This window comes from Mytilus trossulus, chromosome 14 (genome assembly GCF_036588685.1).
Source record: "Mytilus trossulus isolate FHL-02 chromosome 14, PNRI_Mtr1.1.1.hap1, whole genome shotgun sequence".
Classification (NCBI taxonomy): domain Eukaryota; kingdom Metazoa; phylum Mollusca; class Bivalvia; order Mytilida; family Mytilidae; genus Mytilus; species Mytilus trossulus.
The window spans coordinates 18,373,941-18,400,788 of NC_086386.1; the positions used below are offsets into that span (position 1 = coordinate 18,373,941).

Sequence of the window (26,848 nt, forward strand, 5' to 3'; positions counted from 1 at the left end):
AAGCATAGTCTAGCTTTTTCTGAAAAAAAAAATGAAATGGTCATAAAATAACCTATTAATGTGTGATGGATATTTCTTTAGAAGAAATATACCTTAAAATATTTACATGAATATATAGCACCATTTTATATTTTTTATTTGTATATTTTGTCTACAACTTAAGAAAGTGATTTTTAATTAAAAGTAAATATTCGGTGCATATGACTTGTTTTAGTAAGCTAAGAAACTGTGAAGGCTATTAAATAGATAAATAATCCTTCAAAATCTTCAAGCAACATTTTGCATTTCTGTAGTGAGAACATTAAATGATCATACATTTTTAAATTGGCTTTATTAATTATTTCAACATAAACAATGACAGAACAATACAAATTAAAAAAAAACTTAGAATACACATTTGGCAAGATAAGACAATAAAGTTACAGACTAAATGTGTTAAAATGTCCTATTTTGATTTAATAGTCTTTAAATTCATGTAATTTTTTTTTGCCGAGTTCAATTGAGATATCAGCCAAAAAACCTGTCTCACCTGAGATTGCTGCTGTTATTGTAAGGGTGAAATAAATTTGAAAAAACTAAGTCCATTTAACAATAATTACAGAAAAGTTACAAAACAAATCTAACTTTTTCTTCATATATTATTTCTTGATCTTGAGGTGCCTAATTTTAAAGTTTCAAAGCAGACAGAAATAACAAAGTACTGATGCATAAGAAATGTAAAACCAAGTGGTATGTATGTGTTAACAGAAAAGACAAAAAGCAAACCTAAAGTCCCCATTGATTGTGTGCGTAGACTTATACATGTTAACATGTAAACAAATACATACATAACCTCAGTACTTTCTTGAATACCTCTGACAATTCAAAATCAAAAAATATTTGCAAACATGATTTGACTTTCAAATACATCAAAAACGTTCAATAGATTCTCCTGTTAATAACAAATCTTCATATGCAATGTTAGTAAATAAAGTTTGGTCTTTCAAAAGAAATACCACATTAAATAGAAAATAATGCAAAAGTACATACAAATAACAGTTAAACAATAGAGATGCTTCAAAATAGTAACAAGCTTTGAGTTTTCAAACAAAGAGCAAGCTTGTTAGAACTTAATCAGCTGCATTACAGAATATGTCACTCTCAATACAAGAAACTTGTCCTAGTACCCTTGTTCTTTCTCTATAGTGTCCACTTGTGAGTTCATTAATAGATTTGGAGAACATTCACTAAAAGCTAATCCTGCTCCAGCCCTGCATTGCTGTATATTGCTAACTGTTGTCCAACTACAAAATATAGAAGTACTAAATGAATATATAATTATTCCTTTTTAAAGAATTGATTCATTGCCCAATACAGGCAAAGTGCTTGTTTGCTAGCAGACAGGCAAAAAATCAGACAGTCAAATCAAAGTGATTTTTGCTGTGCACATACTGATTTTGTGTAATGGATGGATACCCCATGTCAGTTCTTTCCTGTTTGGTTTCTAAACTATGAACCATCATCTTTTTTGTCTAATTTACACAAAGACCTTCCATACATGATTCTTACAATTTTGGTAGTCAGTGATAAGTCTTATATAATAAATGTGATGTCCCATCCAGGTACAAGAGAAATAAAATTGTGGCTTGAAAGAAATATATTTATCCAACACTACAGATAAAAGTACTTAGTTAAGTTACAAACCTATCTTTAATAGGATCATATGCCTCTACAGAGCTGAGATAATTAAATCCATCATGGCCGCCCACAGCAAACACTTTCCCTGCCATAGTAGACACACCCACTCCTCCACGAGCACATGTCATGTCAGCCATCCTCTCCCATTTGTTTGTTTGACAGTTGTATCGTTCACATGTATTCAAAGGGGAGCTGTCATCAAATCCACCTAAAAATAGTACAAATTCAATTTAATGAGATTTTTTAACAATATTTTTTTCTAGAAAAAACAAAAACAATTTGATGTAAACTTAAATAAATGGGGAATGTGTCCATGTTTTAATAAAGGGCTGCGCTTTAGCGCATAATACACCCGTTGCTCTTTTAACTTGTCTTTTATTGGAAAATTCCCCCTTTTTTAAGCATAAAAATTCATAACAAGAAAAAGTGAAATCTGAAATTTATAAAAATTGAAAGGGAGTTTACATCAATAGATATAAACAATTCACCAAAGTTTCATGGACATTGGTGAAAGCCTTTTTGAGTTATTGTCCGAAGTGTTAAAATTCCCCCTTTTTTTTTATGAATAAAGCCCCATAAATCCAAAACTTAAAATCTGAAATTTATAAATATTAAAAGGGAGCTTATCTCAAAAGATATATACTTCACCAAAGTTTCATGGACATAGGTGAAAGCCTTTTTGAGTTATTGTCCGAAGTGTTAAAAATCCCCCCTTTTTTTTTATGAATAAAGCCCCATAAATCCAAAACTTAAAATCTGAAATTTATAAAAATTGAAAGGGAGCTTACATCAATAGATATAACCAATTCACCAAAGTTTCATGGACATTGGTGGAAGCCTTTTATGAGTTATTGTCCGAAGTGTTGAAAATCCCCCCTTTTTTTATGAATAAAGCCCCATAAATCCAAAACTTAAAATCTGAAATTAAAAAAAAACGAAAGGGAGCTTACGTCAATAGATATAAACAATTTACCAAAGTTTCATGGACATTGGTCAAAGCCTTTTAGATTTATTGTCCGAAGTGTTGAAAATCCCCCCATTTTTATGAATAAAGCCCCATAAATCCAAAACTTATATTCTGAAATTAAAAAAAAACGAAAGGGAGCTTACTTCAATAGATATAAACAATTCACCAAAGTTTCATAGAAATTGGTGAAAGCGTTTTTGATTAATTGTCCGAAGTGTGGACGACGGACGGACAGACGGAAGGAAGGACAAAGGTATACCATAATACGTCCCGTCCCGGGCGTATAAAAAGTGCATGTTTTTTGGGTTGAGAATATAAAGTAAAATGAAAAAGTTAGTAAAATATTTGTATGCATACAAAAGGTTTAGATAGTGGTTTGGTTTTAAGAATGAAGTCTCATTGATGAAATGAAGCAGACGAACTGGAGCACCTTACTTTGCTGCACTGATACATGACACCATAGCCTTATATTTTGGAGTATCCAGTAGTACAACCGGAAGCGCCTGAGTAAGGATTTCGCCGCTCAGTGATACGGTTCACTAGACGACGTTGTCAACACGTAATGGCGGCCATTATTTGACGTTGGATTTGGCATTCCATGCTGAAAAATTGCATTTATGACATTCTTGGATGCTTAATCTTTATGCTGAATAACACAAAAGGTAATGGTTTATACCAGATATTTTAGTTAATTACTATCAAATAAGTCGGATCCAAAGAAATGATTTAAACGGCAAAAATAAAATCAAACATGAAAATTGAAATCCAATAATAATATATCATCATTTCCTTATAATATACTAGCATTGAATCAACTATATATACTGGTGCAGAATTACTTTCGGATTTCGGTCTAAGGTATCCGCACTTGTCTCCGGAAATATTATACCCATACAAGTTGTCAACATCCGTTTTTAAACTGGTCAAGGTGTTCTTCACGATCTCCATGGAAAATATTCACGCTTTCACTTTTTGCTCAGATAATCATGATAATAGAACATTGTAAATCTCTAACTGAAAATACGGACCCAAATGAATCAAATTCGAAAGCACGTATGATCACGTGTCATGCCGATTGCAAGTTCTCGAAAAAGGGGGGTACACATTTAATTTCAATGCCCCATAAATTGCAAAATATAGGCTACTGAGGCACCACAAATTTTGATGAACGTCTCGGGTTCAACTCAAAAGTGAACCCCATACTGGGCCCATAGGCAGATTTAGGGGGGGCTGCAGGCTCCCTCTTTTTGGGAAAAAATTTGGTTGCTTATATAGGGAATCAATGAAGCGTGACTAGAGCCCTCTTAGGTCAGGCAGTGGGCCCCCCCCTATGAAAATTTCTGGATCCGCCACTAGACCCACTTTTACTGTTGGATGTTTTATACCAGGTATAATATTTCATTCGGAAAAAAATATTTGTGTCCCTGATTTCATAAATATATATGTCATGTACATGAGGGTCTGGATGGGGGGTCTGTTATTCTGTAAACATTTAATATTTACCCCTTTTTTCTCTAATCTTTAAAAAATTATCCCCTTTTTTCTCTAATTTTCCAAAACTTGCAAAAGTTAACCCTTTTATTCTCTAATCTTCTATTTTTTGGCCCGTTATTCTCTAAACTTCAATTTTTAAGGGCATTATTCTTTAATCATTTAACCCCATCCAAACCCTCGTACATATGTACACCAAAATGTAAAATTCATAAAAATTAAATCTTTCATAAACATAAAATACAAAAGGAAAGTGATACAGGCACAGGCTCCTCTTTCCCATACACAAAAAAATAATAGATAGCCATGCATCCTCTAAATTCATATCTCATATTTTAAAAGAAATTTACACATTGAAATTAACCACTGAATCACCCACTTATTTCAGAGCTTATACATGTACATGTATTTCATGACCAGGAATTATTACAAATTTGATATGCCTGTACAGATTCTTTATATCCATTATGTTATATTATTCCTATAGGCTATAGTCATATATATTTATACAACTAATCATGCTAATTATCATGCTACTTAGAAATGATAATCCATTGACAATATTAATTTCTTTCAAAAAATGAACTCCAACTTGATTGATATCATAATATTATCAAAATAATGGTGTTATGACAGTGGTGGTTCATTGATTCAAATTAAAACAAGGTTGTGAGTGCCCTGAAAATGTAAAAAAAATCAGCTTGCATATATTTATGTACACTGTACACTATTATAATACATGTTTTCTTTGCCTGTAACTTTTATGTATTGAGCAGAAATTTATAATAATAGATATATAAAATTGCGAATGGAAATGGGTTATGTGTCAAAGAAACAGCAACCCAACCAAAGAGCAGACAACAGTCTACAGCCACCAATGGGTCTTCATTGGATCAAGAAAATTATGGGTTTTTTTGGTAATTTATTTGGCAAATTTGTATTCATGTGTTGATAATAACAATGCAAAATTAATTAAATGTTGCTTTGAATAATTTAGTATTATAGATTTAGTAATTGTATGTACATTTGCTTTATATTTACAGGATGGAGAAAGATGTTCACTATGAATAAAAAATTCAAAACAGAGGACTTTTATATATCAACAAAAACAATTGCAGTACATGCACATATACATGTATAAAAGGTATGATATACATACATAATACAGCAAGAAAACAGTAATCAAATGGAATGTCAAATTATTTTGTTTAAAATAGAAAACAAGATGACTAGAATATATTAACATGATTAGGGTAAGAAATCCAAATGTGTCTGTTCAGGGTAACACCAGTGGGTTATTTTACAATGCACTATGATTTTAATCTCTCAAATATGAAACAAAACATGATAGACAAATATGAATTAACACTATATTGATAATGAAATAGACTGAAAATCTTTTACATTTAACAGTCAGACAAGAAAATTGCCAATGGAATAAATTTGGAATGGAAGTTAAAATTTATAGTTTATAGGTCCAAGAATGATACACAGACTTTAAGACCAAATGGTATACATTTAATAGTTTAAAGATTTTATGATACATGTATTATCTATGCTGTATAATTTCAAGATAGTTTCATTTGGATTTAAAACTTAATTTCAAGAATGAAGGGTTCAGTAATTTAAGATTCATTAATAAAGATTTAAAACAATATAAGGGAATTAACTCTTACATGATGTGCATCATATTCATATCCATGAGAATGTCAAAAGGGTTTAAATAAACTTGAATATTTTTTCAGGTACATGTAAGAGAATGACTTAAGCAGACCATATTTGGGTCAATGATGCCCATAACAATGAAATATAATATATTAAAATTATCATTTATCATTTATCATTACTTTTCAATTGAATCAACTTAATTTAATAACAAATTTATTGTTTTCATTTTCAGTACACTGTCAGCATGGTCAGAAGAAGAATTTTACTGGAGGATTAAAATTTTGATACCTGGAATCAGCAATGAATATGAAAATGAAAATAAGATATATTCATGTACAGAATGGTAACCGAGGTGGTTCAATTGTTTATTAGCAGACATTTTTGTTGAACTTATGCAGGATTGAATAAATGAAACTTAAGCTGACTATGGGCTCAATGTGTAGTAAAAAGAGGATTTTGAAATATATGCAAGATTCATCAACATTACAATGTGCACAGGTGAAATATCACCTTATTTAGTAAAAAAAAAATCAGATTATTGACTCAGTTGTTTTCATGAAAAAAAGTTTCAAAGCAATATCACTGTTGTATACTTAATAAGATTCCTCATTTTTCTTGAACCTGCAACTTTTGTTGCAGAAAGCTCTACAAAGAGATAGTGATCTGGCCACTATGGAAGTGGGGTTAGGTAACTACTCAAAAGACTAATATTTTAAAGGGTTGAAGACCTGGATGCTTCATCCTTGGTATATAGATGCCTCATGTTAAGAAGTTTCTCTCAGGCACATGTCCAATGTCCTTGACCTCATATTCATGGTTCAGTGACTTCTTGTAAAGAAAGTTAAGATTTGTGTAATGTTAAATTCTCTCTCATTATAAGTAATAGGATAACTATATTTGGAATGTCATACCTGGCAAGGTCCTCATGCCCGTCAGACAGTTTTCACTTGTCCTCTTTTCATGGATCAGTGAACAAGGTTAAGTTTTGGTGGTCAAGTCCATATCTCAGATACAACATGTATAAGCAATAGGTCTAGGATAGTTGGTGTATGGAAGGATTGTAAGGTGTAAATGTCCAACTCGCAGGTGTCATCTGACCTTGGCCTTATTTTCATGGTTCAGTGGTTATACATGTACATGTAGTTAAGTTTTTGTGTTTTGGTCTGTTTTTCTTATACTCACTGTATACAATTGGTCTACTGTATTTGGTGTATGGAACGATTGTAAGGTGTTCATGTCTAGCTGGCAGGTGTCATCTAACCTTGACCTCATTTTGATGGTTCAGTGGTAAAAGTAAAGTTTTTGATTTTTGGTCTTTTTTTCTAATACTACACATGTATATGCAATTGGTCAACTATATTTGGTGTATGGAAATATTTTATGATCTATATGTCAATCACACAGGTTTTATTTGAACTTGACCTCATTTTGACAGTTTAGTGTCCAATGTTAAGTTTTTTTTTTTTTTTTGGTCTGTTTTCTTAAACTATGAGCAATAGGTCAACTATATTTGGTGTATGGAAGATTTGTTTTCTGTACATGACTGCCTGTAACAGTTCATCTGACCTTTATCTCATTTTCATGGTTCATTGGTCAATGTTTTGTTTACTTGTTTAATGTTAAGTTTGCGTGACAGTTGTAATAAAGCTTTATATTTAGGACCATCAACATAATATCAATGATAAGTAAAGAAAAAGCGAGACATTTCAGCGTGTGCACTCTTGTATTGTATACTTCTGAAAAACGAATATATCCCTCTGGACTCAAGTGTTTCCCTTTTATTTTGCATGCATGTAATTTAAAGAAATCTCACTTTTACCTTTTGGCTAATTCAAGTTTTACCATTCCAGAATTATTTGACTATTTTCATGTTAAAAAAGACTCTTACCTTTTACCCATATGTTGTAAAACTCTATTTTCAAGAATTGAATCACAAGGATGAATTTGATCAAATAAGCTCACTTTTGGATACTTATCACATATCACATACTTAAATTATCTATTAAATTGAAAATGGAAATGGGCAAGGTGTTAAAGAGACAACCCTATCAAAGAGCAGAACACATGTCTGTCAGAGCAGAAACAATAGTGTGCTTAGATTGATTTCCTTCACTTTTGCCCTATTATTGAGATTTAGTGAAAGAATTCTAATTCTTTTATCCCAGTATCAATTTAGGGAGAGGGGAATCACTCAGTATTCAACACTGCATTACTACATGTATATATCCTACCACCAGTTACAAATGTATGATATAAACAACCATGCTTTGAACATAGCCCCTGTGACTGAAAGGAGAAAAGAGATGCACAACATATAAAACATATTCCATATGGCTAGCTACATTATATCATTTAAAATACGTCATTGATTTTTTTTTAAAAGTGGAACAGTTTTTTGTAATAAGTTATTTACTATAGGTACTACAGTTCCCTTTCAGTTTGCCTGATTAAGGCTTAATTACAGTTCTAATATGAAAATCAGAAGTTTGAGTATGATTGCCAATGAGACAACTCCTCGCCAGATACTAAATGACTTAATATAGATCTCTGACGGCCTTCAACATTTATTATAGCAGAACCAATAACGTATAGTAAGCTACATGTATATAAAAGACCCCTAAATAACATGACACAAAACTACATGAAAAGGAATATTCTGTGTCTGTGTGCAAAAGTGAAATATGTTTAATTAAAAATGAAAGCATATAATGCAATGGATGCAGATTAATTGTCAATCCAGAAAAAAATCCTACTATAGATCTCCAATGTTATAGTTTATGTGGATTATCAAAAAAAGTTGGCAACAAACTTTTACATACTTCATTCAAATAATTTACATTAAACAAAATAACAAAAAAAAAGATGAACATATAGGCATACTGTTGAATGGATATAAAGGTAGAGCACCTAGGACAGACAAATACTAGTACAAATACACCAGGATTCTCTTCGAATTCCCACCACCTAGAATAGCAAATGGTCGCCCCCTTTCCCCCCTATGCATAGATACATGTATATGTAATACTAATATAGTAATCATAAATAATCATTTTCCTAAGAAACTGCAGATTTGAAATATATATGTAAAGTCATGAAGAGGCTGAACCTTCACTGCAAATCAGAAATTGAGAACCATAAGTCCTAAAATTACGCATGCCTTTGATAAAATTAAAAGAGCAAGCCCCCCTCCCCCTTTTGACAAAAAAAAAAAGAAACAAAACACATAACGATAACTGTATTAAAGAATGCAAGGAAAATTATGAAAGAAATCGATATGACCAAACAGATAAGTTGTTCATTTCAAAAACTCAGCGGCCGGTAACGATATGCACGAAATGAATCTTTTCTCAACTTTATTAAAGTACGATGTCAACAATCTCATGATGTTGATGCAGGCCTTAAACTGTTAGTTTACCAAGTAAAGCCTGGTTTGGTATAACGTTGATATGGTTTCAACATACTGCCTGACTTTCCTGACATTAAGATAAACAAAATTTATACAAAGTCTACAAGAAAGAAAAGATTCCAACTTTTACTGACTTTTACGTTGACATTTTCGGCGCCGGAAATTGACAATGTTGATCTATGTATTGACACAACATCGGATGGGGTCGATTCCGGCATATTCTGTTAGAAAAAATCAGTAGCATTTAAAATTTAATGATGTTTTAAAATTTATTCATTTTGTTTCAATGATATTTAGTTGATAATTAATTTAGAGAGATGAATAGCTATCGTGTACTTCAGAAACAAGGGGAAAGGAGGACCACGCCCCCATAGTGGGGACATACAAAATAAAGATGACCGTTCTCCATTTCTACTCGATAGAAGTGCCTAATTTTTTAATAACATCTGTATTATGTACCAAAGATTATAAAATGCAAGTATAAAAAAAATGGAGGCGGAGATTTTTTAGAATCAGCTAATAATTATAGCGGACCAATAAACGTAATAGACAAATAGGCGAAAATGGCGCCTTCTTCAATTTCGAAAAAAAATCTATAATTTTACAATTTATTGACACATATTGATATTTTTATAGGGGTTACATATATAAGGATTCAGCTATTCTTGATAGTTGAATGAATATTTACGTTAAAAACAGAATGTTTCCCAATTTCTAATTCTACCGGCCATGCTAGGAAAAACCTATAAAAAATTGAGACCCCTACTTTAAAATGGGTACAATTTTTTGCCCTACTTTGGACACCCCTTTTCTTTACGGATTTCGATTTGAAAAACTAGCGAAATTACGATGTAAAAAATTCGAGGTAATTGGAGGATAAGCTTTTTTTTGTACCCCTTTTTAATATCGCTATTTTATTCTATAGTGCAGAAAATCGAAATCCGAAATTCTATGTTCAGATGTGAAAAATAAGATTTTCTTTAATTCTTTTTTTCAAACATGATTATAATAAGTAAACTCATATATTTTTCTCTTATAAATGTGCTTACAATCAACAGTATTGACCGCCGGTACTTTGCTGTAAACGAATGAATATTTTGTACAAAAGCGCGCCATTTTTCAGCTGACGTCGGCCGACGTAATATAGTCCAATTTTCGGCGTAGGACTACTGAGCGCCGCCGAATCACATTTTGGCCAAAAAGGCACATCCGGTTGTCCTACTGATCAAGTCATGTCTGTGATCTTAAAATCTAACACAGTAAGATCAAAAGGAAAATGTTCAAATTGCAGTAATTTACAAACCAACAACATATACATATCCCTCTAGAACTGAGAGACCAGCACCAGCCCTGGGTCTTTCCATGTTAGCTATACTGCTCCACTTGTTCATGATTGGATCATACTTCTCACATCTGTCCAATGAAGATGTACCATCATTTCCTCCAACAGCATATAGATGGCCCTGAATAAAATAACAAAGTATGATTGAATAATAGGCAAGATTAAACTATATATTTCAGGTGCAACTGGCAGAGGCATAAGAAGTGCAATGGGGTTTAATAATAAAAACATAACACTATATCATGAACAACAAGCATTCTGAGAGTATTGTATTACATAATCCACTACCCGTTATTTTTTTTTATCAGTAATTTCGTATATTTTCCCTTTTATTTTACTGCCTAATATTTTGGAGTATCGGCTGTATCACTGAAAATATTAGGCAATACACTGTGTGACTTCATAATTACCAATAAACAGAATAAACGGTAGTTTCGTTTTTAATACTGGCTACACAATGTATATCATGTGGAATATCTCAATTCACCCTAACAGGCTCGTCTAGATATTCCACATGATATAGTCAGTATCAAAAACGAAACTACCTATTATTCTATATTTATTGTCCTGGAACAAAATGCTGACTTGATCTATATCTTGTTATGATTTAAACTTTTTAATAATTATCAAGTCAATGGCATAAAGCACTTGTAACGAAAAATAGAGTGGAAAACTGATTTTTTATGTGAATTTTCAGAGTTTAATAACCATAACTCTGCACTGAGTCATCAAACCGGAACAAAATTCATATTTGATCTTTTACTTGTCATGATAAATCAATACACCAAATATCAAATCAATATATATCTTCCAAGCACAAAGAAAATCAAAGAGCTGAAAGCTCTGAAGAAAAATGACGCCACTGTCTCTAATATTGGGATAGTTTTTATGCAAGTCTTGATTTTCACATACTGTAATTAGTTTAACAATGCAACATGTATCGTGAGCATATAATTGATATTCGTATATGTGTGTGTGTGTGAAGTGAAGGTGACAACTGGCTGTTTTTTTAAGGCAAATGAATAGGTCAAGACTAGCTGAATTGTACAAATAAATACCGTAGAAAGGCTTGTATATTTCTCACTGGTACATAGTCTGAATCTGGGTCTGTTCGCTTCCATTCACATTTGCGCCCACTCATTTTCACCCCTTTCACTTTCACACCCTACATGTTCGCACCCAATCTTAATTGGTTTTGCGTTTAATAACTCTGTAAGCAAGTGTTTTCTTATAAGTATAATTGTTGTCAAAAATAAGAAAAATAATAAAATAGCCTTGCCAGACGTCATAATTATTTGGACTTATACATGAGATATTATGTATTTTTCTGCATTATTTTAACCAGTTGAGCATTTTACAGGATTGTTGGTTTAATGCTGTTTAAACTTTACTGAAAAACAAACACCTTAAATTTGCTAATTATTTGGCATGAAAGTTTGATTTATTGAAAGGGACTCATAGTTTTCCATTTTATTTTAATAATTGACTTGTTTTTACAATTACACAAATCGTCTTATTATTAAAACAACAGCTTTGGTAAGGGCTTCATTGTTTACCTTTATACACTACATATTCACTTTCGTTTCGTGGTTTACCAAAATACACAACAACATATTCACTATGTACTTGGTAACAGTAATTAATTAATTGAATAGAAAATATTATAACAAATATTATTGGATGCCGAATTGACGTCGAATAGGTGCCGATTTGACTAGATGCCAATTTAACCAGGTGCCGACTTGACTTGTACGTTTCAATTCCTCTGCGATCGTTTGCGGTATTTTCTTGAGAAAACCTATTTTTCATCATCAAAGAGAAGAAGAAACTGCTTTAAAATGATTCTGGAACGCTTCATGATTGTTAAAATAAGTTTAATTCACTCAAAAACAATTTTAAAACTTGCGATTAAACAGGAAGTTTCCAAAGCATGTGTAAAAGAAGAAATTAACCGGTGAGAGTGGAAATCTGTATATGACAGATATCCCTATAGTACGACTTTGAAAGTAAAACAGTTCAATCCTTTTGTAAAACAATCTTTAATATACCTATCACATTAATGTTTGAAGGGTCTTAAGCTTATTCAAACCATATAAGTCGGTATGAAACACCAAAACGGAATGAACAATAACCGATTACGTTTTGTAGTTTACAAATTCTAAAACTGGTTCCCGTCAAACTACAACACTTTGTTCGAGTGTAGTGGAATACAAGCAAAAACCAGTGTAAACTGGGTCCTGGCTGATTTAATACTACACAATGATGCATAATGATAACACAAGCAGATTCCAGTTTGTATGGAAAATAGGAAATACAAAACCAAGCGCGGTAGGCAGAGAAATGTCATGAAGTTCAGGTCGGCAGTTATGGAACAATGACTGCGTCATTTTCCAAAAATGTATGGAAAACTTATTTGCTGGACTGATGGATGGACAGGCAGACAGACGAATGCAGACCTTAAGCCCCTTTGACTTCATCCTTAGGGGACTAAAAAGAGAAGTGGGGTCTACATTAACAATATACAGGAGTTTGTACAATATGTTATGCTCAAAATTGTGACTCCACAAATAAATCTTGTGTTAATCAATAATAATCACATTAGTATGTTTCATTATAATACTTTATTATGATTGGCTGACTGCACATCACATGTTATTCCTTAAACAATTGCATTACTCAATAAAACTTTTCTTTCAAGATAACAAATGGTCCCACAATAAAGTGCACAGGTGAACTAAATAAAAACATTATAAAATTTGTGTCAATAGCTAAAGAATGTAATTATAAGTATTGAATACTTCTTTTTGTAACTTCATTGGTTGTAAAAGCGTTGACTGTGCACACATTTTTAGAATGAAGCGCGGAAATAAAATGAACTTGGGTCAACGCTTTTACACCCTAATGAAGTTACAAAAAGAAGCATTCCATTCATAAATAAATATGGTATAAAGAACTAACATTAAATGATGTGACTCCAACTCCACCTCGTCTGACATTCATTGAGCATACAAATGTCCACTTGTCACAGGCATGATCATATCTCTCTACTGTGTCATAACATGTGGAGTCATCTAAACCTCCTACAGCATAGATAGCTCCTCCCATAGGGGCTAGGGCAATACCACGTCTGAAAGACAGAAAAGACATAAAGACAAATTTATACTTTTGCTTTGTAAATTAACATTTATGGTTCTTCGTTGTTTATTTTATGAAATATTTAAATGGTTATTTGGGAAAAACATGCTGCGTTTGTTTGCACCTGTCCTAATTCAGGAACCTGATGTTCAGTGGTTCATAAGTGTTTCTTGCTTCTTCATATAGATACTGTTGGTTTTCTTGTTTGAATGGTTTTACACCAGTCATTTTTAGGCACTTCTTCTTGAATTTCTTTACATGTAAATTTTGCCAAAGTTTTAAGACAATAGATCATGACTGAACAGATGGTATAAATAATTTTCTTGTATGAAACCTTCCTTTTTTCACTGTTGTGATTGTACCATTATTATGATTATTGTATATAAATCCATCCATAAATCAAATATTTCCTTATGTACAAAAATCTTACCTGGGAGTAGTCATTGCAGCAATGTTGTACCATTTGTTAGTTTTGGGGTCAAATACTTCCCCAGTATTCAAATGTTTAGTTCCATCATGTCCTCCCACAGAGTACAACAGACCTGTCAATCAAACAGTATGTACATTTAATATCTTGAAACCTATATATGGAAAGAGAGAAACTTGAACAATGTTTTATCTTTTATGTCCCTGTCTATAACAATTGCACAGTTTTCAAGGTAATAGACAATAATTGCATTTTACCCCTATGTTCTGTTTTTTAGTATTGATGACAATGGAGATGGGATCATTGGACAATGTTTTTTCTAACAAGGATTGGTGTGGTCAAGATTGGTTCCAATTGATCCAGCAGGTCCAGAGAAGATCTGTTGTAAGGGTAAACATAAATTGATGTGATGCCAATATCGTAGCTCATGCTGGCTGTTTGGGACATAAAGTAATGTCTCTGAAGTGTGATGCCAGAGGTAAACATAATCAAAACTCCAAACCTTATTTAAATGTTGAAGAGCAAATAAAACAAAAAAAGACCAAAAGTAAAGTCAAATAGTTATCAAAGGTACCAGGATTATAATTGAGTTCGCCAGACGCCAAACCCTTACAGGGAATCGGAGCTATGTCATCTGGTCTCTGGTTTATAGTTGTATCATTGGCAATCATACCACATCTTCTTATTTTTACATGTATAACTTATATAGATAAGTTTACTATAAATCTGTTCACCTCCTGTCCAGCAAACACCCACATGTCTCCTTCTGTTCATCATCTCTGTGATACCAAACCATTTGTCATTTCTAGGATCATAACATTCTATACTCTTAAATGGATCTCCAGAAGCACCTCTGCCACCAACACAAAATAGAACACCTGAAAAATAAATCTTTCAAGTCATAGCGTACATATACTAATTGTAATCAATGCCAATTCTTTTTTTTATTAGGCTTGACACTTTCAAGTTAACATGCTAAGGGAGAATAAAAAAAACTTTCTTTATTCACATTCCAAAATGGCACTCAGTTCTTATTAAATTACATGCTCTCCTACAATAAAAATAAAATTCCAATTACATCCCTGCAATCATAAACTATATAAAATTTTATAACAAGAATTTGAAACGAGTGTAGTGTATAACTCCTACCTGCACAACTTTTCCTGGGTCTGGTCTGTTCTGAAGGTCTGACCTTGGATACCAGACTTGCCAAGGACATCTGGTAAGATTTAGCATCATCAAGTAAATCTCTACAATCTAAATCTTTCTTCACTAATTCTTCACTGGCAACATTCTCCACAAGGTAAGTTGGACTCAACAACGCTAGTTTTATATGCGATAACAATTTGGACATATTATCTCTACGGCTTTCTGGATCTTCTTTGACCCACTTAAGGACAGCTTCATAAACTTGTGTTTCATCTGTAACATTTAGGTCTTGAGATTTCACAAGACATTCAAGATGATTGAATGACATGTCTTTGAATTCGTCAGTTTCAACAACATCATTGAAGTTGTCAAGAATGTAATGGTCCGCCATTTTCATTAGTTCTGCGTGATTGTGCTGTTCGGCAAAATTGTGTACATCGATACAATTAGTAGGGTGAAGATGATTCTCCATGAACTGACAGCATGCTTCAATAACAGTATTTATCTGCAGTATGGAAGCAGCATACAGAATAGGCTGCACTGTTTCTATTGTAAATGTTATTTTCCCAGTATAGGCAAAATTTATAAGTTTTGACATTGCACTTTCCTCTATATCATGAATAGTGACAACTTTTTGTCGACTTTCAGACATTTCTGACATAAACATGACTCTGAAGTACTCACTGACACATGATATCACAATTTTATGACATTTAAATTTCGTATCTCCAACTTTTAATTCTATATCAAACAAATCGCCATTTTTATAAAATTCTTGAAATGTTTTAAAACAAGACTTGTAGTGATGTTTGGCATCAAAATTTTGAGACATTGCTGAGTCAGCAGCAAGATTTTCTGATGTGGCCATTTTGTTCAACCGCTTTGAGGGTGATCTGGAGACTGGCTTTGGTGGAATAGGTGGTACCAACTTCTCAGAAAGACTGTCAATTCTCTTAGGTAAAGGTGGTTGCTCTGCCATATTGAGGTTGTCTACCAATTGTCTTATAGAGATTTGTAAACATTATATATCTAGGCAAAGTGCTCCAATTTTTATAGCTGAAAGAGAAAAGAAAATTTTCAACTATTGTGTAAATATTTATCACATGTTGTAAAAACAATTATTATATATATATATATACTCAGCCATGTATCCCCATCATTGCTGGTGATCCGATGGATACATCTGTTGTAGAGTTGTCACTGACTCAGACGAACTTATAAATATAATGATTTTCTGTGACTGTATTTTGCATTAATTTGTAGGATCCTTAACTATAGATAATTTAGCTGATCTGTAACAATAACATCTCCATGCCTTATATATCATGTACTGTAGTACGAAACCAGATTAAAACTGACGCAAAAAGGTAACACACAGCCACCGAAAACTTTATTTTTGTGAAGACTAAGTGGTCGTGTGGTCTAGCGGGACGGCTACAGTGCAGGCGATTTGGTGCCCCGATATCTCAGAAGAATGGGTTCGAATCCCGGCAAGGGAAGGACAAAAAGTTTGCAAAAGCAAATTTACAGATCTAACATTGTTGGGTTGATGTTTACACGAGTTTATAAATATATATATATATACATAAATGATATAATAGCATGTGAAAACAAGTGTTGCATGCCATATACATGTATATGTTGATGAGATACATTTTAATATTTAATTTAACAAAATTAGATTTTCAACAAAAACAAGTTTATTTTATCAATACATGTAAAGCACTTAATCCTCCTAGATCTATAAAATTACATCATTCTCATTCAAAATAGCTTTAAAATATATATAGCAATAACTTCCCATTTAGTGCAAATTGGTACAGTTGTATATTTCTCAGAATTAAGATTAGCTGATGGCTGTCGTTAAAAAACTAGAGGCTCTAAAGAGCCGGTGTCGCTCACCTTGGTCTATGTGCAAGTAAACAGAGGAAGCAGATGGATTCATGACAAAATTGTGTTTTGGTGATGGTGACATGTTTGTTCATCTCAGAGTCAGAGCTCAGACATAAACAAGTCTATTTTTGTTTTTGACTTAAATAAGTCGAAACATGTATTTATGTTAAAAATGTAGTTTCAGTTTTAGACTTATCTGAGTCAGAAAATGACAGACTTGTTTAGGTCTATTTATGTTGGTGAAAAAACTTAATGTTACTTTGTGGCCAAACTACACCACCTATGACAGCAAAAACCTGTATGAGAGTTCGCAAGGACTTGAGCTATCTATATTTAATTATCTAATTGAACATCCTTACTAAACACAGATGTTTTACCTCATTTAGTGTGATTCCAGGTGGTTGCATTGTAAGGTTAATTAACATTATCTCCGATTTTTTACACTCTCATTCATATTTTTCTTTAGAAGACAAAGCGTTGTCATTATTTGATTTAGATGCATGACCTCCTTATAAATATGCGTGGGTCTTGAAGATTACCAATTTTGAACACTTATTGACTTGTAAGAGTCGAGATTCGCAACTTTTTGATTCTGGTCAATTATTTCTTGTTTAACAATATTGGACTTATTCAAGTCGTATTTTGTCCTCCATTAAAGGGAGACAAATCCTAAAACTTACAAATTTAGACCTCTATGAGTCAAAAGCAGATTCAGACTTATTTATGTCTGAGCTCTGACTGTCAGATTTAACATTCTTGCTGCTTACAATTATCACTATCTATAATGAACTTGGCCCAGTAGTTTCTCTGGAAAATGTTACTGGTAGTAAAATTTACCAAATTTTATGAAAAATGGTTAAAAATTGACTATAAAGGACAATAACTCCTTAGGGGGTCACCTGACTATTTTGGTCATGTTGACTGATTTGTAAATCTTACTTTGCTGAACATTATTGATGTTTACAGTTTATCTCTATCTATAATAATATTCAAGATAATAACCCAAAAAACAGCAAAATTTCCTTAAAATTACCAATTCAGGGGCAGCAACCTAACAATGGGTTGTCCGATTCATCTGCAAATTTCAGGGCAGATAGATCTTGACCTGATCAACAATTTTACCACATGTCAGATTTGCTCTAAATGCTTTGGTTTTTGAGTTATAAGCCAAAAACTGCATTTTACCCCTATGTTCTATTTTTAGTCATGGCCGCCATCTTGGTTGGTTTGGCGGGTCACGCCACACATTTTTTAAACTAGATACACCAAAGATGTTTGTGGCCGATTTAGGATTAATTTGGCCCAGCAGTTTCAGAGGAGAAGATTTTTGTAAAAGATATATAAAATTTACGAAAAATGGTTAAAAATTTACTTTAAAGGGCAAAAACTCCTAAAGGGGTCAACTGACCATTTTGGTCATGTTGACTTATTTGTAAATCTTACTTTGCTGAACGTTATTGCTGTTTACAGTTTATCTCTATGTATAATAATATTCAAGATAATAACCAAAAACAGCAAAATTTCCTTAAAATTACCAATTCAGGGGCAGCAACCTAACAATGGGTTGTCCGATTCATCTGAAAATTTTAAAGCAGATAGATCTTGACCTGATTATCAATTATACCTCGTGTCAGATTTGCTCTAAATGCTTTGGTTTTTGAGTTATAAGCCGAAAACTGCATTTTACCCCTATGTTCTATTTTTAGCCATGGCGGCCATCTTGGTTGGTTTGGCGGGTCACGCCACACATTTTTTAAACTAGATACCCCAATGATGATTGTGGCCAAGTTTGGATTAATTTGGCCCAGTAGTTTCAGAGGAGAAGATTTTTGTAAAAGTTAACGACGACGGACGACCACGACGGATGACGCCGGACGACGGACGCCAAGTAATGAGAAAAGCTCACTTGGCCCTTTGGGCCAGGTGAGCTAAAATAGTCTCTGGCATTGCTATTAACCCATATACCCTGCGTTGCTATTCATTTCCCCAGGAATTTCATATAAGTTTTCCTTAGTTTGGTGGTTGTTTTCAGTGAAAAAATTGAATTCTGCAGATTAATCATGATGTCTGTAACTTTTAAAATGTGTAAGCCACTTCCCATTCATGTTTAGTAAATTGAGCATAGTCAGTCAGGGTACTTATTGAAATAAGTAATTTTAGCTGCAAATTCTATTGAAGTTGAAAAATTGCTATAAAAATGGCATTACATAATGAACTGATATTTTCTTCACAGATTTTTCCCAGTAGTCATATATGGTATTGGGAGTAAATTTCTTGTCAAATTCAAGGTTTCATCTAATAGATTATGTAATAAAATTCTATTGTTGTAATCAAAATTTCACTGTTTCGGGGTGTTAAAGTTAGTGGGGTTATTATAATAATGTTGTTTAAAGAAGTGATTTTTTGGAAGGAAATTGTCTGATTATAATTGAGGTATGATACTTTTAAATACAAGTGATTTTTAAGTCATTTGTGACATTACCTGACATGAATCAACAGAGATGTTGGTTCTGGTAATTTTACTAACATAATTAGTCACTGGATGATTAGTATTCTATATTTTAAGCTATAATAAAATTAAATCATTTAGTTTAGTAATTAATTTTTACTACTTGAATTTGTGATTATTAGAGAAAGACAACTCTTCACTTCCAACCTTTATGGACATATACATGTAATTTTACTTGAATCAGTGATTTAGAAAGTCACTCATTTAACAATGTTTAAGTTAGTCCCTAACTTCAATGAAAGAAATTACTAGATCAGTTTACTAGTTACCCACATCATTTAATTGTCTATGACATTAGACTTGCAAAATTGAGCATCACTTTTATTATTTGATTCTAATTTCTCAGTATCCATTGGTACATGTATCTTGTAATGATTACAAACTTCTTATATTTGACAACCATGTATTTCAATTTTTAAACTAAACTTTATTTAATAATAATGCTCAAAACATTTACATGTAGCTACAAATTTGAATAATTTATGATTCTCAGTCTTGGATTAAAATGTCTTATCTTTGACTACCTATCATGCCTATAGTTTGTCTTATCTTTGACTACCTATCATGCCTATAGTTCTACCAAATAATAACCAAAGGCCCCTTCCCCTGTGAAAAATATATCAAATTTCCTAATTTTAATCTTTTTCAAATAATATAAAAATGTTTGCTTTCAAAATTCACTTTTCACTGTATATGTCTGCTCAAATTTACATACAAAAATTTTCAAATTCAAACTTAGATCTTGGATAAAGTTGTCTAAATTCATACCTGTAGATCTATATGATTTTTTTACACCCTTCAGAACCCGATTCACCATTCAGCTTTTGTCTTAGGGCGCACTCAAATATATTTGTATTACAGGGTGTTAAAGTTAAAAATACCCATATTTAAAGATATATTATAAACATGAATAACATGCATTTTTGGGCCTTTTATAGCTGACTACTGGTATGCAGTATGGGCATTGCTCATTGTTGAAGTCCATACAGTGACATATAGTTAATAATTTCTGTGTCATTTGGTCACTTGCAATTATGAACAGTCAGAGCTCAGACATAAATAAGTCTGAATCTGTTTTTGACTCATAGAGGTCTAAATTTGTAAGTTTTAGGATTTGTCTCCCTTTAATGTAAGACAAAATACGACTTGAATAAGTCCAATATTGTTAAACAAGAAATAATTGACCAGAATAAAAAAGTTGCAAATATCGACTCCTACAAGTCAACGAGTGATCAAAATTGGTTAACTTCAAGACCCACGATTATTTATAAGGAGGTCATGCATCTAAATCAAATAATTACAACATTGAAAGCCAATGCTTTGTCTTCTAAAGAAAAATATGAATGAGAGTCTAAAAAATCGGAGATAATGATAATTAACCTTACAATGCAACCACCTGGAATCACACTTAATGAGGTAAAACATCTGTGTTTAGTAAGGATGTTCAATTAGATAATTACATATAGATAGCTCAAGTCCTTGTGGACTCTCATACAGGTTTTTGCTGTCATAGGTGGTGTAGTTTGGTCACAAAATAACATTACGTTTTTTCACCAACATAAATAGACTTAAACAAGTCTGTCATTTTCTGACTTAGATAAGTCTAAAATTGAAACTACATTTTTATAATAAATACGTGTTTCGACTTATTTAAGTCAAAAACAAAATTCGACTTGTTTATGTCTGAGCTCTGACTGATGAAGTTGTCAGCTATGCAAGGAAAGATGTCCATAGGACATATATCAACCATACTTCAAAAAGACATAATGCCATACATTATCATGTTTATGAAGACACTTTTTTTGTTTACAAAATAAATTTTATATATTAAGTTTTTTTTTAATTTACCTGTAGACAATGGTAGATAGTTATTATCATGATTAACATATGAGGGGGGATAGGATCTTTATCGATACTCCAGGATAGGGTGTTTTAAAGCTTGTAATTTTGGGATTGTGCCTTACAGGATCTGGGAATTCTTTTTTCCAATTTCAGGATGTCGGGTTTTCAATTTATTTAAATTCTGGACCTCGTGATTTTGTGTTTTTAAATACATGAAATATATAGTACTATATTTACATTGTTTGTCATGTTATTACTTCTTATAAACCTAGTTGCATGATTTGTTATAAATGTGAGAGGATAGCTTCCCTTAGAAAATTTAGTAGATACTTAGTCAGCGGTAAGCAGTTGACAGGTTGAGCTAAGGAAGTACTTCTTTAGCTCAGTTGGTTAACACGCTGCCTTGTAACACACTTACACAGAGGTCCTAGTGGAGATGAGCAATTTTGTAATGAAATTCATGCTCTCTGGTTACATATCTATAATACTAAAATTACGAGGTCCAATTTGTCAGCCGTCATCATGTGAGTATGACGAATCAAAGAATTCAACTTTATATATATAACTAATATAGTACAAAGGTGTAGATTGAAAATTATACCCCTCCAGGCCCTTTCGTTTTCCACGTAATTAATATTGTCAATAATTAAGAAGTTCCGGGTTGAGTCCCATACCGATACCAATAGTATATTCACCTGTTACTGATTACCTTATCTGTACGTTCCTCATCTGACAGGCGCACCACCAAACGGTGTATTCAGGATTAATATGCTATTTAGTATTACACAGGTCATAATCACAGGGTTGACACTACTTAATTGTCAAATTGTTACCTATTGTAGTATTTTAATCAGTAACAGGGACTAAACGTGGGAATTTCAAGCTAGGAGCCCAGACCAGATATTTCACAATTAGTTTCTATATGTTCAACTGAAATTTAACTGAAAGTTTAGGGTCCCAGCTCAAAATCTAGGAGCCATGGGCGACTGGGCCCCCTTTAAGTTTTGTCCCTGAGTAAGACTTTCTAAGATAACAATACGAATACTAAAAATCTGGACTAAAAATAAGGCGTATAGGTACAGTTTTCAATTTGTTAACGGACATGACGTAAAACAGCGAATCAAAGATTTCAACTTTATTTATAACTAATATAGGACAATGCTGTTGATTAAAGCATACTTCATTCCAGGACCTTTTGTTTTCAAAATGATTAATATTTATACCAATAACTGATAAGTTCCAGTTCGACGGGTTCAAACAGAAAAATTTGAAAGCAGAGAAAACTGTGTATCTTATAATCGCCATGACTTTATCAAATGACAATACATGTACTAATACTAAAATAAGGCTTGCACATAGTTATATACTTTAATTTAGTCACGGACCCGCGATATCACAGGTGTGTTCTAGTATACTAAAAGATGCCAAATTACAGTTATTTTTTTATTATTAGGACTAGATGGTAGCACCCACTACTTATGACTAAAAGATGCAAAATCACAGTATTTTTTTTTATTTGGACTAGAGATGGTAAATAGGCAGCCGATAAAAGGGAAGATTGTTGTAGATCAGAACATCTTTTTTGGTTCAATAGGTCTGTGATTAGTACAAATAATGCGTAGACCCATAACATTACCAACAAAACCAAATAAAGATCACTCAATGTTAATATTGATCCTCCTACTTGCAGGAGATATAGAACTTAACCCAGGACCAAGAACCAAACAACAAAGCGTATATCCATGTGGATTATGTGAACATCCAGTTACATGGAACTGCGAAGGGGTATGCTGTGATGACTGCAGCATCTGGCATCACAAATCATGCATAGAACTATGCTCCACAGATTATGATTTATTACAGAGATCAAATGTACAATGGTTATGCTGCAAATTCGACACCATCAATGTATCAACCTTCACTTTTCACAGCTATGAGCTCAACACTTCAAACTATTATGAACCTCTTACACACAACAGTACTTTCGAATCCATCACATCAAATGCTTTCAGTCCACTCAAAACCAGCAGCCCAAAAGGAAATAACTCCACAAACACCTCATCACCAAAAAGCAGTAAAAGCAAAAACAGAACCACCAGCAGTAACGTATTCAACATTGAAACAAAGCGTAACCTAAGAATACTAACACTAAACTGCAGAAGCATCAAAGACAAGACTTCTGAATTTACAGCAGCTGTAAACTACATCAAACCGGACATCATCTGCGGCACAGAATCTTGGCTAAAAGGAGTTAAACCAGGAAAAAAACCGATGCAAGACGCAATAAAATCAAGCGAAGTATTCCCAGAAAACTATGTAGCATATCGGAACGACAGGGGTACACTAGGGGGAGGAGTATTTGTCCTTGTACAAAACGACATAGTAGCAGTAGAAAAACCAGAACTAGTAACAAAGTGCGAGATTGAATGGGTGAAAATACAACTGAAAGACCAAAAAGAATTAACAATAGGCTCATTTTATATGCCTCATAGAAACATGGATGATATAAAAGAACTTGATAAATCACTAGACCAGATCTCCAATAAAAATACTAATTTCATACTTACTGGAGACTTCAACTGTCCAGATATTGATTGGAACACAATGTCAATAAACCCAAACGCACAAGATAAAGAAATACAAAAAGCCCTTATTGAAGTCCTAATGTCACACTTGATCACTCAGATCCATGAAACACCAACAAGAGGTGAAAATCTACTGGACATAGTGTTAACCACCAACCCATCACTCATCAAAACATCAACAAATGCTCCAGGTATATCTGACCATGACATGATCATAACAGACTGTGATACAAAACCACACTACCAGAGTAAACGGCCACATAAATGCTACATTTTCCTCGAAAGCAAAATGGGAAGATCTCCATGAAGAACTGGATACATTATCCAACAAAATCAGGGATATGAACCATAACAATGCCACAGTTCAAGAATTATGGCATGTATGGGACACATTTAAATACGAACTCTACGTAAATTTGGACAAGAACATACCATCAAAACTCATCCGCTCTAAAGCAAGCTTACCCTGGATAAATCACAAAATTAGAAAAATGTTCAAAAAGAAAACCAGGCTATACCATCAAGCAAAGAGAACAAAGAACTGGTCAAACTACAGGCACTTTCAAAAAGAATGTAAAAGACAAGTCCGGAAAGCTGAATGGGAATACATCAACAACACCATAATGGAGGGACTGGAAAACAACAATCCAAAACCTTTTTGGAAGTACATTAAATCTAGGAAACAAGACAACATTGGAGTATCACCTTTGAAAAGCAATGGCCAATTAGTGAATGATAGTAAAGGGAAGGCAGAATTACTGATACAACAATTTAAATCAGTATTCACAAGGGACAACGACAAAACATTGCCGAAAACAACAAAGAACATAAAGAACTCAATCCCATTCCTCGAAATAAAACATGAAGGAGTCGAAAAACTACTTAGGCAACTAAATCCATCAAAAGCTTCAGGACCAGACGGTATACCTAATAGAATCCTCAAGGAGTGCTCAAAACAACTTGCACCAGGACTCTCAATAATATACCAAAAATCAATAAATACTGGAGAACTGCCAAGAGACTGGTTAAACGCTAACATCTCGAGCGTCTTTAAAAAAGGAGATAAACATGCACCAGAAAATTATAGACCGGTATCACTAACATCTGTGCCGTGCAAAATACTTGAACATATAATCTGTAAGCACATACTAAACCATCTAGACAAGCACAGGGTACTAACATCACTCAACCATGGATTCAGATCCGGATACTCGTGTGAGCTACTAGTCACACTGCACGACTTCATGAAATCACACGATGCTGGAAACCAAATTGATGTTGCTATCCTGGACTTTTCAAAAGCATTTGACAGTGCCACACAACAAACTCCTACACAAACTAGACGAATATGGTGTGAGAGGACCACAGAATAAATGGCTAGAAATGTTTCTAACTCAGAGAAGGATGAAGGTTGTCATTGATGGAGAGGAATCGGAAGAAGCTACAGTGGAATCAGGAGTGCCACAAGGAACTGTACTCGGACCCCTTCTCTTCCTCTGCAATATCAATGATCTCCCTGACTCAGTAAAATCAACTGTTAGACTTTTTGCTGATGATTGTCTGCTATACATGCTATACAGAAATATAAAAACTCAACGAGACCACACACTGTTACAACAAGATCTGGTTAGCCTAGAAAAATGGGCCATAGACTGGGGTATGCGCTTCAATGCTAAGAAATGTTACATCCTGAGCATTAAGAACAAAAGTCAGAAGTTCTATACCCTTGATGGACACATACTCCAACAGGTCAAACACAATCCATACCTGGGACTACAGATATCGGACAATCTGAAATGGACCACCCACATTTCAAATGTAACTAAGAAAGCGAATTCCACACTAGGCTTTCTTAGACACAACCTAAGATTTTGCCCAAAAGACTGCAAGAAAACAGCATACATTTCATTGGTGCGATCTACGATGGAATATGGGGCAATTGTATGGGACCCTTATACATCAAACAACATCAACCAATTAGAAAGAATCCAAAGAAGAGCAGCCCGTTTCATCACAGGTGACTATAAATCAAGAGAAGAAGGATCGGTCACCAAAATGCTAGCAGTGCTGGAACTTAAAAACCTACAGTACAGAAGAACAAGCCAAAGACTGGTATTTCTGTACAAAGTGGTTGAGGGTTTGGTCCCAGCTATCAAACCTGACGAATTTTTGGTGAAAAGCAAAACCAAAAGGACAATCAAACCGACACGCTTTGTAGACTTTGAGAGCACAAACATAGTTACCAACTCAGTTAAAAACAACTCAAAGGCAATTGATACTACAAACTGTAAAACTGAACAATTAAAGAACTCGTTCTTTGTCAAGACTGTAATTCATTGGAACCAACTGGAAGAAGCAGTAGTGTGCGCCAAGTCAGTTGAGAGCTTCAAAACAGCTCTCCAACGACGCCAATAGGCGCTCTCTCTCCCGTCGAGTACCTTCGACGTAACGATACAGATACAGATAATTGCCAGACGTCATAAATTATTATTTGGACTAGTCCATGATATATACAGAAATATACACACTGTCTCAGACTCCGACTGAAATTACTGCTACTACCTTTATGAAACTTATTTCTTATAAAACTGTGCACGCTGTGACACTATCCAGATTTTTTTATGATGCTTCAACAATCTTTCATCAAGAAGATGACATTTACTGGTGAAGAAAACTTCATTTCCCTTTAACAAAAATATAAATAAATAGTTCGATGAGCAGGTGCATTATTTTCCAATGCAGTAACGTCCCCTTATT

The 26,848-nt window shown here is 33.4% G+C and overlaps 1 protein-coding gene and 1 long non-coding RNA gene across 4 annotated transcripts; one reads left to right on the forward strand and one right to left on the reverse strand.

The window, feature by feature from the left end:
- Window positions 1–765: 765 nt before the first annotated feature.
- On the reverse strand, window positions 766–26,838 carry LOC134695630 (kelch-like protein 8). The gene is made up of 8 exons (XM_063556943.1): window positions 26,654–26,838; window positions 15,263–16,318; window positions 14,848–14,991; window positions 14,117–14,228; window positions 13,510–13,678; window positions 10,513–10,672; window positions 1,684–1,885; window positions 766–1,283 (listed from the first exon to the last, which is right to left on the reverse strand). Exons 2-8 carry the CDS (start codon window positions 16,239–16,241, stop codon window positions 1,160–1,162), a joined length of 1,890 nt encoding a protein of 629 aa, XP_063413013.1. The 5' UTR covers window positions 16,242–16,318; window positions 26,654–26,838; the 3' UTR covers window positions 766–1,159.
- LOC134696664 (uncharacterized) lies at window positions 3,162–6,227 on the forward strand. Of its 3 annotated transcripts, none has more exons than XR_010102987.1 (3): window positions 3,162–3,306; window positions 5,179–5,279; window positions 6,036–6,227. It is a non-coding gene; the product is annotated as an uncharacterized LOC134696664 (long non-coding RNA). The 3 variants fall into 3 exon arrangements; XR_010102988.1 differs by lacking the exon at window positions 3,162–3,306 and adding an exon at window positions 3,636–3,697; XR_010102986.1 differs by lacking the exon at window positions 3,162–3,306 and adding an exon at window positions 3,836–4,032.
- Window positions 26,839–26,848: the final 10 nt, after the last annotated feature.

Excerpts from the sequence above, each read along its gene's own strand:
- LOC134695630 (XM_063556943.1), bottom strand. The coding sequence starts at position 16,241 with ATGGCAGAGCAACCACCTTTACCTAAGAGAATTGACAGTCTTTCTGAG. Across the intron at positions 13,679-14,116 it reads GCTGCAATGACTACTCCCAG|ACGTGGTATTGCCCTAGCCC; the intron begins GTAAGATTTTTG and ends TCTGTCTTTCAG. Across the intron at positions 10,673-13,509 it reads TTGGAGTCACATCATTTAAT|GGCCATCTATATGCTGTTGG; the intron begins GTTAGTTCTTTA and ends TATTTTATTCAG.